General features: G+C 41.8%; 1 protein-coding gene across 1 annotated transcript in view; it reads right to left on the bottom strand.

The window, feature by feature from the left end:
• Polr2b (RNA polymerase II subunit B) overlaps positions 1 to 13,106 on the bottom strand; it is a 38,887-nt gene that overhangs the window by 2,314 nt on the left and 23,467 nt on the right. Inside the window, exons 14-23 of the mRNA XM_021161669.2 lie at positions 12,279 to 12,433; positions 11,016 to 11,214; positions 10,244 to 10,412; positions 7,387 to 7,483; positions 6,360 to 6,454; positions 4,263 to 4,513; positions 4,093 to 4,182; positions 3,763 to 3,870; positions 1,991 to 2,104; positions 1,477 to 1,637 (exon numbers count right to left, since the gene is read on the bottom strand). Of these exons, the coding sequence (XP_021017328.1) occupies positions 1,477 to 1,637; positions 1,991 to 2,104; positions 3,763 to 3,870; positions 4,093 to 4,182; positions 4,263 to 4,513; positions 6,360 to 6,454; positions 7,387 to 7,483; positions 10,244 to 10,412; positions 11,016 to 11,214; positions 12,279 to 12,433 (1,439 nt within the window). The remainder of the gene's footprint in view (positions 1 to 1,476; positions 1,638 to 1,990; positions 2,105 to 3,762; positions 3,871 to 4,092; positions 4,183 to 4,262; positions 4,514 to 6,359; positions 6,455 to 7,386; positions 7,484 to 10,243; positions 10,413 to 11,015; positions 11,215 to 12,278; positions 12,434 to 13,106) is intronic.

The following is a 13,106-nucleotide window of genomic DNA, read 5'->3' as shown; positions in this document are numbered from 1 at the left end:
CTAAGCTACAGGATCAATCAATCTCTTCCCCCCCCCCCACTCCCCCGCCTCTTCCCCTCCTTCCCTTCCTCCATATTGAGAAAACAGGAAAAAGAGGAAATTACAAATCACCAAGCCCAGTGGTGCAGGCCTGAAAGTGAGGCCTGCAGTGAGCCTCCTGTAGGCTGCCATGAATTCAGAGTAAACCTAGCCTTCATGGTGAATACCAGCCATCCAGGATTATATAAAAACTGGGAAAAACAAAACAAAACAAAAAAAACACTGGCACAAAAATAAATGAAGATTTAGAAAAACAAAAACTAGAGTAGCTCTTCATTTTAGTATAGCAACTAAAATAACATCCATCCCTTTTCCAGCCATATCTATCTGTGTGACATCGGCGCTCCCTCAAATATAAAACTGGGCTAGAGATGGCTCAGTGGGTAGAGGTTCCTGCTGCCAAGCTTAGAGACTTGAATTCAACCCCCAGGACATGATGAATGGAGAGAACCTAATTCCACACGCTGTATTCTGACCTCCACACTCAGACCATGACTTGCACACACCTACACACAAAACAGATGAAGGTAATAAAAATACTCTGCTTAAACACAGTACTGAGCTTGTGTGGGGGCACACACCTATAATCCCAACCACTTGGAGGTGGAGACTAAGGCCAGCCACAGCTATGTAACACAGCCTGTGCTATTATGAGACTCCACGGGAAGAAAGACATGGGATGAGGAAGACAGGAAGGGAAAGGCAAAGTATTGCAATGGAATTAATTCAGAAGTAGAAGAGGGGCTGGAGAGATGGCTCAGTAGTTAAGAGCACCAACTGCTCTTCTGAAGGTCCTAAGTTCAAATCCCAGCAACCACATGGTGGCTCACAACCATCCGTAATGAGATCTGACGCCCTCTTCTGGTGCATCTGAAGACAGCTACAGTATACTTAGGTATAATAATAAATAAATCTTTAAAAAAAAAAAAGTAGAAGAGGCCAGCTGCCTTCTAGGTCACTAAAAAAATTTGCAAAAACTATAAGCCAATGTCACTTTTATCACTAAGCTTACTTAGAAATATACTGATTTGTCATTAAACATGTACTAATATGTAATGGTTTTGCCTTTGTTTTTAAATAAGTATTTTAAATTCCAACCTAATCTCTACTGTAATGAAAAGCATAGTTCACATGAAGAAAAGTTCTCTAAGGGTCCTGAGAGCAAAGATTTGATAGCTACTCTTACATAGCTATATCCCAAGTTTTATGAAGGGAATTATAGGACTACTAGATTTAGTGACTATAATCAGGGATAAGCTGGGGTCCTGGCTCACTGGAATGTTCACAGCCCTGACCTTAAAGGAGAAACTGTTAAAGTGAGGAGACAGGAACACAGGCAGTCATCACTCGCCGTCTCTACTTACACGCACTTTACATCTTCAAGTGAAAGGCTAGTGAAACATAACACAATGACTGAGGCGGTGGCAGGTCCCTTACCGAGATCTGCCCTCCATGGGCTGTCTGTTAAGAATCTGAATGGGTCCCCTAGCACGAGAATGAATTTTGTCATCCACCATATGCTTCAAACGCTGGTAGTAAGTGGGGCCAATAAAAATCTGTGATGTGATTTTTCGTCCAGTGAATCCATTGTAGAGCACCTAAAAACAGACAAGAGATGTTACTGCACATAACTCAAAATATTAACCAAGTTTAGAAACACATGTGCACATACTCCATACTCCTATTTATATAAAAATCAAAACTAGCCTATAATGAGACAATACTTACCTAGGATGAAAGGGGCAGAGACTGGAAAGGACTTTCAAGGCATAAAGCATTCTGGGTAATTTCTTTTCCCAATGAGGGTGCTAGACTCAGTGTGTTTGTTACTTTGTGGAACTTCACCATGCTGTATGCCTATGACGTCTTGCACAAGTAAACAGCTTTCTTATATACATAAAAGTACCCGACACAGAATATGCTTGCTACATTCAGGTTATAGTAAATGTACCTCGTTCCCTCTGAGATGGTAGCCATAGTCAGACAAAAGATTAGAAATCTTCTGCACATTGACAGCATCATTAAATGGAGTAGCGTCACCAATTTCACCCTTGTTGGCAGAGACCTTTGGGATGAAACACGTAGAAAGTCATACATCAATAGAGACCCAATTTAAATTTTTTTTCTATAAAAGGCAAAATTTTGAAATTAAAAATGGTTATAAAAGCTGTGATATACTGAGATTCATTTTTTAAATATCTTACCTAAGAAAGATACTTGTAACAAAGTAATTTCCTAAAAACAAGGGCTAAAATGCTCTCAAACTGAAGTCTATCCATGGGATCCTACACGAAGATAGCAAGGATCCCAAACACTTCTGATGTACTCATGGAAAACAACATCTTATGTCTTAAATGAAGCCATCGTGTGTTAGACTACCATCACTTTACTTTAACAAGACACCCAAATCCAGAAAACTTACCCTGAAAGATGAATACACAGCTGATACCAAAATTTTAACATTTCCTAAAGCCATACTAAGCGAACTGTCTATGAATTAGAATTAGCTCATCTCTAGAAAAGAGCCAGTTGCTATACCACAAATATCTGAAATATCTGCAAAGGCTGATTGTACTATATCTTTTTTTTTTTTTTTTTTTTTGGTTTTTCAAGACAGGGTTTCTCTGTGTAGCCCTGGCTATCCTGGAACTCACTTTGTAGACCAGGCTGGCCTCAAACTCAGAAAACCACCTGCCTCCCGAGTGCTGGGATTATGTACTCTTACAAATAAATTAGTCTTAAGCCCCAGTGGTATAATTGGCTAGCAGAAGGTACTTGGGCAAAAATTCTTCCTTGGCAATACTTGGCAGTTCTGTGTGTGTGCAAACACATGTGTTGGTATGTGTATGTGAAAGGGAGGAACACATCCATGTGTAGAAGTAGAAGAGGACATCAGGTTGCTGGTTAACTTGTCAACCAGAAACAAGTGACAGCCTGAACTGGGGAACTGCCACCAGACTGCTCTGTGAGGACCTGTCTTGACTGATGTGGACATGTGAGGCTCAGTGCACCCGAGGGCCACCATCCAGGAACAGGTGTGGTACTGGAAAGCAAACTGGGCAAGCCCCAGGCATGGGGATCCTCCACAGCCGGTTTCAGTTCCTGCCCTGACTTCCCTTGGAGATAGACAAGACTGTAAGCTGTGGGATCAAACAAACCCTTTCTTCCCTAAGTCGTTCTATCACTGCAACAGGCAAAAACTAATGCTCTATTATCATTCTTCATACTGCCCTGAGACAGGTCTCTCCTTCCTGAGCTTGGAGCTGGGCCACCAATCCACAGTGACTCTCCTGTCTCCACACACATCAACAATACACCGGGGTTACAGCACCCCTAACACACACATTATGTATATATTAATTTCTTTATGCAGAGATCAGAAGTTAATCTGTCCTTCCAGCATGCGGGCGGGATCAGGTATAAGCTCCAGGCTGTCAAGCTTGCTAACGTTTTCCCAGCCCTGGGTCTCATGACTCTTTACATGAATAAACTGAGGGCATCATGCTTGCACAGAAATGCCCCTATCTATTAAGCCGGCTCCCTAACCACTCACAGATTTCTTCAAAATGAAAAAGCATGAAAAACTGGAATAACCAGTCTGAAAGCAGGAAAATATCATATTAGCTTTTAACAAAGTATCTTGGCTCAATGACCAGAGAAATGGTCACCAAAATGAAAGAAACATCAAGTTGGAGCCTATTGTTTTTCAAGACAAAATCTTACCTTCCCTTGGAGACATTCGATCAAGTGACCAATTGTCATCCGGGAGGGGATGGCGTGGGGGTTGATGATGATGTCAGGAGTTATGCCTTCGCAAGTGAATGGCATGTCCTACAAAGAAAATTGTAAACAACATAAAGACATAGGAATCTCTTAGAGACAAAGCTAGACAGACCTGACACTGCCCAAGGGAAAACTTGAACGTCCTAATTCTTTTCAACATAATAGGCTAACAAACACTAAATTTAAAAAAAAAAAAAAAATTACAGGAAATTTTAATTAATCTTTCAATACAACTCTGGGTTAGGCAAGAGAAAGACTGAAGACACCTACCTCTTGTCTATACTGAATACCACAAGTACCCTTCTGACCATGTCGGCTAGCAAACTTGTCTCCAATCTGCGGGATTCTAACAGAGCGTACCTGGTTTCACATAAAAATGGGTTAGAAACTGAAATGCAATTAATTTCTAAAATGGTCTACATGAATAAAACTATACTCACCCTTATTTTACAAAATTTATATCCTTCCTGGTTGAGAGTGACCATGACCTGGTCCACAATGCCCGTCTCACTAGTTCTGAGGAAAGTGCTGCAGTCCCTCTTGGTGTAGCGCCTGTTGGTGCTCTCCAGCTCATCCTCGTTCTCAGGTAAGGTGACTGTCTTGCCTATAATAACATCATCTCCGGAGACTCGAACCCCCGGAGCTATCAAACCGTCATCATCCAACTTGTCATAGATGGCATGCCTCATTCCTGGAGCAGAAAGACAGGGGACTTTCCTAAGTGACACTAACACGCCACACAGCTCCTCCAACAAGCCTGAGAAACTGCATGTGTAACTCTGTACAAACCAGTGATTAACTCACAGCAAGTCTCTAGCACCACAAATATCGTTCACTACTGTCCTTATTCCAAACGCCAGAAACTCTGCACTCAGATACCAGTGTGTGTGTGTGTGTGTGTGTGTGTGTGTGAGTGTGTGAGTGTGTGTGTGTGTGTGTGTGTGTGTGTGTGTGTTTGTAATCTACTATACTATACCTGGGCATGGTGTTACACACCCTTAATCCCAACGCTCAACGCTCAGGAGGCAGAGGCAGATGGGTCTCTGTGAGTTTGAAGCCAGCAAAGACTACCGAGCAAACACCTTGTCTCAAAGTGGGAGCGGGGAAATAGCTCAGCAGTTAAGATCACTAGCTGCTCTTCCAGAGGACCCAGGATCAATTCCTAGTACCCACACGGCAGCTTATAACCATCTGTAGCTCCAATCAGATGTTCTCTTCTGGCTTCCATGGCCATTGGGCATATACACAGGCAAAACACTCATACGCATAAAATAAAAATGATTTTTTAAAAGGGAAAAGAAATTTACTAGGAAAAAAAAAGGAACAGACAGTAGAAAGTTGGATTCTATCAAAAGAAGCATTCCCTATTGTGTGGCCACTGTCACATGAGGAAGAATGCCTGTGTCCTACACGTATATTCTCCCACAACATCGTTAGCTGTACTCACCGCCCCCCCCCCGCCCCCATCCCTACCCCAAATGCAGATTTCTCTGTGTAGCCTGATATCCTAGAACTGTAGACCAGACTGGCCTTAAACTCCGAGATTAGAATTCAAAGATCCACCTGCCTCAGCTTCCTAAGTGCTGAGACTAAAGGCACAGGCCACTACTGCCTGGCCAAGTTGTGCATCATAATTCCACTGACCACCCACTTACTGCTACATAGAACCAACCAATGGGAATGCAGTAAGGAAGAACTTAAGAAAAAAAAAAGACACTATACCTTCACACAATACTATTAGGAGTCCACTTCGCTAGGGTAAGAACTTTCTAAGTGGCCAGTGACAGTGACTAACAACAGGAGACAAGAACTGCTGAATATCCTTTCATTATCTTAAGATGTTGAGCAATATTTTAGCTAATAAACTGTGCTGCTCTCACAGCGGTTTAGAGAAGACACTGAAGAACAGACAAGCAGCAGAGTGAGAATGCAGCGGGACGTGTGGCCAAGAGGTAACACAGCCTCACTTCTTTCTTCCCCACCGACTAAAAAGAAGAGATCTGAAGCAAGAATGCCCTTAAGTCTGAGCTCTAAGAGCACCACAAGATACATACACACACACATACACACGCACACGCTAGAGAAGAGGAACATCAGCACAGCCTGGCAACACTGCACAGGCCAGCACAGCAGTGAAAGGGGAACCCCACAGTTTGATGTTGTTATGGTCTAACTCCCCCCAGAATAGCTGTAGTCATTTTATTCATGCCTGCCAGCTATTTCATATTGTTGCTAACATGCCTACCAGTCACTGACACAAAAAAGTGACTTGGCTAAAGGACACACTGACCACATACCCTGGTTTTGTCCTGTATGTTCTGAATATCCTGTATGAGGTCTTAAGAAATTCCACAATGCTTTACATAGGAGCCTTCGAATCAAAGGCCAATATGAACTGTTATATCTGGCTTAAGTCAGAGCTGATCACCCGGAGCTAGTCTTCCTGCACCTGTGTATGAGCTCACGGTGGCTTTCGTGCTGATGCTGAAGAATGCTGCTAATAAGCCCTGACCCCAGCAGATGTCGCTGTCTCTTACCCTGGCATGTTTCACGTGTAGGTTTCTCAAACACTTCTTCTTGATCAAATCCTTTTTTAGACTCTTGTTCTTTGTATGATCGGTAGAAAACAGACCTAAAAACACAGTTGCAAAGGTCATTTATATTTTCTTTCAGTAAAATGGCTTAGATTACAGCAATGGTGTTTGGCTTAACAGATATCTGAGAGACAATTTGAACCACAAAGCAGGCACAAGGGTCACTATGTACTTGGGTCAAGGTTCAGCTTAAATGAATTTTACGTGTAGCATCTGACTCACAACTGTAAACACTTGGCATCACACATGAGACCAGGGGACCCAGGTAATAAGTCCAGCCTCCTACTGACAGAATTCCTCTCCTAGTGCCCCGAGCACGGCCTGCCTTCATCTGCTCGAGTATCCCCAGTGAGATGTTTTTATATAAAGTTATGATGTCCACACTTCAGTCCTAGTGCTGCTTTATAGAATTATACAAGGAGAAAAGTTTCCCCTCTAAATCCCCCATGTTTGAAAGAACCTTCTTATGCTACTATATATTTAAGATTAATCTTATTGTCAGTAAGAAAGGGGAAAATAGGAAGCCAAGTCGTGGTGCACATTTGTAGTCCCAAAACCCAGAAAACTGGGATGAAGGACTGCCATGAATTCAAAGCCAGCCTGGACTACACTGTAAGTTCAAGGCCAGCTTGAACTACATAGTGAAAGTGTCTCTAAAAACAAACAGGAAAACAGATAAAGCACACCATTATTTTACCAGTAGTTATTTCAGAGTTCTATTTTCTTTTTATTTCTTCATTAGATGTTTCTGTATTATCCAAATGCAATTACATATGTGCTTACAACAGAAAAACATTTAAAATATCACATCTGAAAACCCAGAGACACGAGACTCACCACCAACAGCTGTATGGCCACCAGCCATGTCCGCTTTTGGATTAGAGCAGTCAAGTTTATTCTTTAAAAACTTTATGAAAAAAAATGCATTTCCACTATATCTGTGTTTCAACAAATATTACTAAAAGCTGACCTGAAAAAGCCTCGATCCACAGCTGAACGATTCATGATAACAGAGTCTTCTTGGTTATAGCCCGTGTAGGATGCAATGGCCACAATTGAGTTGATTCCTACAGTGCATTCAAAAACAAACAGTAAAGGACCGTCTGGGAAGCAGGGAAACCTATCCTTTCATTGAAACCCATTTTCTTCCATCCTATTTGTCACAAACACTTGGATGTTTGTATCATGGAAACTGCTGCTGTCTCCTCCTCTCTGAACCTGTGTGTGAGGCAGATGCTCTGCTAGCTTAACCCTGAAACCATGACTCCCAGGGAAGCCATCCTTACTATCAGTACTCCTCCATGTAACATGGTCTGTAACTACAGAGTGCTTCCCTAACCCTAAATAAACAAGCTTTATTGTTCTCATGACTCTAAGGTAAGAACATACCCTCCAGAGCGAATTAGCGACAAACTCAAGCCTCAGACCCTAGCCTCCTAATTTCTAATTTTAAATATGAAACTAACACCACCCTGCTGCTCTCTCCCCATGCCACCACAGTTGTGGCACCATCTTTCAGGCCACAGTTAGATCTTAGTAGCTGCTGCCCTAACTACTGTAATGGATAGGAGGCTAGGTGTGGTGCCACAGTTCTACCACCTGACACTCGGGGATCAAGGGCAGGAGGACCATGTTAGCTCAGGAATATGAAAACAGCCTGGGCAACATAGGACCATCCCATCTTTAAACAGCATCAGGAAGGAGGAGGAGTGGGGAGAGGGAGGCAGAGAAAGGGGAGGTGGGAGAGGGAGGGAACAAGAAAAAAAGAAGGTGAGCCCACACTATGGCAATTGCTGTACAAGTCTGGCCAACTAAGTCTGACCCCAGAACCTATATAAAATGGGAAGAACCAACTCCATAAAACTGTCCTATAATCTATATGTATGGCACAGCATCCGTGCACAGTGATAATAAATAATAAGAGATTGATTCATTGTAAGGAATTATGAAGCCCAAAGTTGTATTCCCAGCACTACGGAAGCGTAAGTAGGAAATTCAGCCTATGTTATATAGTGACCCAACCTTTTTTCTCACACACACACACACACACACACACACACACACACACACACACACAGAGGAAGGAGGAGGAGGAAGAAGATTGGTAACACATAATATAGTAAACTAAAGCACTAGAAAGTGTTCAAACTGAGGAAGACACTGGAAGACACAAATACCTCACAGTTCCATGAATCAAAAAGATTAATATTGTGGATATGGGTATCCTACCATGGGAAAGCTACCAACATAATCCCTAGTGCTATTCTGCACAGAGACAGAGAAAGCAATCTTATCATTCATTTGAAAGCACAAGAGACCCAGACAGCAAACGCAGTCCTGAGCATAAAAATACAGCCTAACTTTAAAGTATACTACAGGCCAAAGTAACAAAAACAGCAAAAAATCAGATACAGAAATCAATGGAATAAAACAGAGGACACATAACTACAGCACCTAATTTTTAATTTTTTTGTTTAAGATAGGGTCTGTTATGTAAATCAGATTGATCTGTACTCAATATGTAAGCCAGGTTGGCCTCACACTGCAAGAGATCTGGAAGCCTCTGTTTCCTGTCTGGCTAAGGTCCAGCTAACAACCATCCCTAACTCCAGGAGGGAGAGATTGGATGCCTTCTTCTAGCCTCTGTGGGCACTGCATGCTTGTGGTACACAAACACACATATATGCACGCAAGACAGTCACACACATAAAATAAGCACAAGCAATTTTCAAATGATTCAAGGACCTTAACATAAGCCCCTAAGACTCAGAAATTGTGACAGGAAACTGGAGAATACACTTCACCATAAACATAGGCATGGTTTTCTGAATAGGACCTCCAATCACTCGGGAAATTTGGCCAATAATTCCTTGCAAAGGGAACTGTCAATCAAATGAAGAAACAGCCTACAGAATGGGAGAAAATCTTTGTGGGTCATCGCCCAACAGAGGATTTGAATCTAATCTAAAACAAACAAACAAACAAACATCAAGAAGCTGAACAGAGTTCTTAAAGGAATACAGTGGCTAATAAACATTTTAAGTGTTCAACATCATCAGCCACCAGCAAAACGTAGATTAGAGCCACTCGGAGATTCCCTCACACTCCAGTCAGAAAGGCTACTCAGAGATCACAGGAGGAAATGCAGACCAGGATGTGAGAAAGAGGAGCCCTATTCACTGTTATTGGGAGTGCACCCTGGTGCAACCACTGTGGAAATAAGTGAGGTTTTAAAAAAAGCTGAAAGTGTAATATCATATTTTAATACCGCATGGAATCCAATTTCTGCTGTCATGGATGTGGGGCCATTCACTCAAGAGGAGTAGAACTACCAATGGCCACACCCTTAACAAAACCTGATTCTCTAGCCTCTAGGGAGCTGCCAACTCCAAGCCTTCACTTTTAAAACAATACTCAAACAGCTCCGGCTCTTTCCACACCATGAGAACAAGCTTCAGTCACATATAATGATGCTCTGGCCACACTGCACCGACATGACCTAGTCCCACATCTCATGGGTTCACAAATGAAGAAAGGCCTTTGCTCAAATTCAAATTCAAATACCCGCTTTACCAATATCATTCCTCCATAAAAGTGGCTCTACATTCCAAGAGGAATCAATCATTTTGACATTGTACTTGAATAGGACTTTATACCCAACATAACCCTTTCCACACATCCACTGTTTTAATTCATTCATGGTTCCCACATCTAAAGTCTGGAAAGCAGTCAGTGTTGTGTGCGGTTTTTAATCTTCCCAAGCACTTCTCACTGCAGAGTCTTAAGCAAGGCAAAATCGTAAAAAACAAAGAGCACACTGAACGTACCTGCTGGCAGCTCTCTGAATCGTAGATATTCCATAGACCGTGTAGTCACAAGGGGTTTCTGAGGATAGTAGAGAACATGGGCCAAGGTGTCCATCCGCACATGGAAGTTGGTGATATAAACTCCCATGGCCTGCTTGCCCATAGCAGACTGGTATGTGTTTCTAGGGGACTAATGGTAGAAACAGAAGATAAAGACAATGAATAGTTAATAACACATCAGAGAAATAATTGGTTAAAAAGTTTCTGGCCTTTTCTTTTTCTCAGACAAGTAATAACCACTTATGGCTCTCAACAAAAACAAGAGCAAGCACCTGTGGTGGTGTAAATGGAAAATGCCCCCCCAGTCTTGCCGTTTGAGCACTTGGTTCCCAGTTGATGGTGCTGTTCCTGGAGGTTTAGGGGGGGTAGCCTTGCCAGGAGAAGCAGATCCCTGGGGACCAGCTTTAGGTTTCAAAGTCACACGCCATCACCACCTTGCTCTCTGCTTCATGCTATTGGATAAGGACTAGGATAACGATAACAGCTTGTTATTCCCCTGCCTCTGCTCCTTCATCATGGACTCTTATCCCTCTGGAAGCAGAGCCCAAAATAAACTTCCATCTGTAAGTTGCCTTGGCCGTGGCATATTATCACAGGAACAAAAAAGTAACTGATACGCACGTCAAACAGCTGAGTCTGTAGTGCTCACACCCTCTGACAAGACTTCATACTAATTTCTAATACTGCTCACTTCCCCGATCTTTGCAAGTCACAAGACAGAAGTACGACCAACCTGGTTATGATCAGGAAAAGGAATAATAGATGCACAGACTCCAAGAATCATTGATGGGTGAATCTCACAGTGGGTGTAGGTGGAACAATAAGCTACTTCCTTCTCCTGCAAATCATCTGGAGTCATTGCAAGCATCACGGTCTCCTCTTCCAGGGTATCAATATACTCTACTACCCCACTGGCTACCAGATCCTGCCAACTAAAACAATTCAGTTTCATGAGATACTTCAATACAAAGCCTACTGCTTTAAAACTATTCCTATTTGTGTTTGTACTAACATGGAAAGAATTCAAACAGAGACATGACTGTTAATGTGAAAAGGCTGCTGGACTATATATACCCTATTAGACTGCATCTGCTATTCACTTTGTTTTAAAGACCTACACTTGTGGGCCTGAGAGGTGACTCAGCAGTTAAGAGTACTGACTGCTCTTCCAGAGGTCCTGAGTTCAAATCCCAGCAACTCACAACCATCAGTGATAGATCTGATGCCCTCTTCTGGTGTGTCTGAAGACAGCTACAGTGTACTCATATTCATAAAATAAATAAATAATTCTTTTTTTAAAAAATCTATACTTGTGAAATAGGGACAAGAAGTAGGTAAAACACAAAATAAGGCCTGGTAGAATACATATATCCACCTATTATTCATATGTATTTGTAAAAAGGACATTATGAAAAAAATTATGGCAAAATCAGCAAACATGAATTGAGAGCACTCACTTGTTTACTACATGTTACTTTACAATACACCTATGATATTATTTAGAGTAAATGTTTAAAGCAAGTTCATTTTCTATTAAATTTCTTATTTTTGGTAAGAGTGGTGGCACACGATATATATTCTCTGTACTCAGGAAGTTGAGGCAAAAAGGTCATAAGTTCTAGGCCAGCCCTGGATTTCACTGTGTGTTCCAGGTCAGCCTGGCCTATGCAGCAAGAATGTTCCCCTCAAAATACACTAGTCACATTACACGTACTGTGTTCTGCACTACACAGGTTATTTATCATTGCATTTATCACATCAAAAGACTTCACACTTCAATACAAATCCCACAAGTCCACTGTACAACCAATAACAAAAAACAAGAAAAATAAATATGGCTGCTGATGGTACGCTTCTCCCAGGGCACTGATAACACCGTACACTGGAGAGTGACAGTGGCTGTCCAATCTTGTGACTACACTGAAAAGAACTAACTGTATACTTTCCATCGCAGTTTTCAGACTACATGTATTTTGCTTCTCATCCACAATCTTACCTGTAGTTGTTATATTCTCTCTCTTTCAACTGGTCAATGTGTCTCTTCTTCAAAAGCAGCTTTTGCTTTTCCACAATCAGAAGGGGTCTACAAATACGCCCTGCGTCTGTATAGATCCGAATCTCCCGCTCTCGAATATCTCTGATCATAGAAACCTAGATATGAAAGACAAAAACAATCTCGTGATTTTTTTTTGGTATGATGACAATTCAGCTAAAAATACAAGTAGCTGGGCACTGTAGGATTCACCTATCATACCATCATTCAGGAAGCTGAAGGACAGGATCAGTTGATCCTACAAGTTTAACACCAGCATAGACAAATTAGCAAGACTACATCTCAAAAAGGAAGAGTTGGAGAGGTTGCTCAGCAGTTAAGATCACTTGCTGCTATTGCAGAGGACTCAAGTTCAGGCACCCACATGGCGACTGACAACCATCTGTCACTCCAGGTCTAAAGGATCTTGTACCCTCTTCTGGCCTCCACAGACACCAGGCACACACAAGGAGCACATACATACAGTAAGGCAAACATTCAGACATGTCAAATGAAAGGACACACACAGCTAAGCGATGGAGAGCTTGCCCTAGCATGTGTGGGTCTCTAGGTTTGTTCTTCAACTGTATACACTTGCCAAAAAAACTCAAAACAAAAGGATAAATCTACCATTGTTAATCTATTATAAAAAGATAAATTGTAAAACTCATGAGTAGAAAGAAAATCTAACCTCACCTTAATTATTCAGCTGAGTAACGTCAGAAGAGGACACAGTCAATGTAAAATGAAGGAAACATTTTTCAGAACCACAAACACAGGTATATAAAATGT

The sequence above is a fragment of the Mus caroli genome, chromosome 5 (genome assembly GCF_900094665.2).
Source record: "Mus caroli chromosome 5, CAROLI_EIJ_v1.1, whole genome shotgun sequence".
NCBI classification, from domain to species: Eukaryota; Metazoa; Chordata; class Mammalia; order Rodentia; family Muridae; genus Mus; species Mus caroli.
Note: the sequence above shows the minus strand (reverse complement) of the source record. Positions and strands in the feature narration are given on the sequence as shown.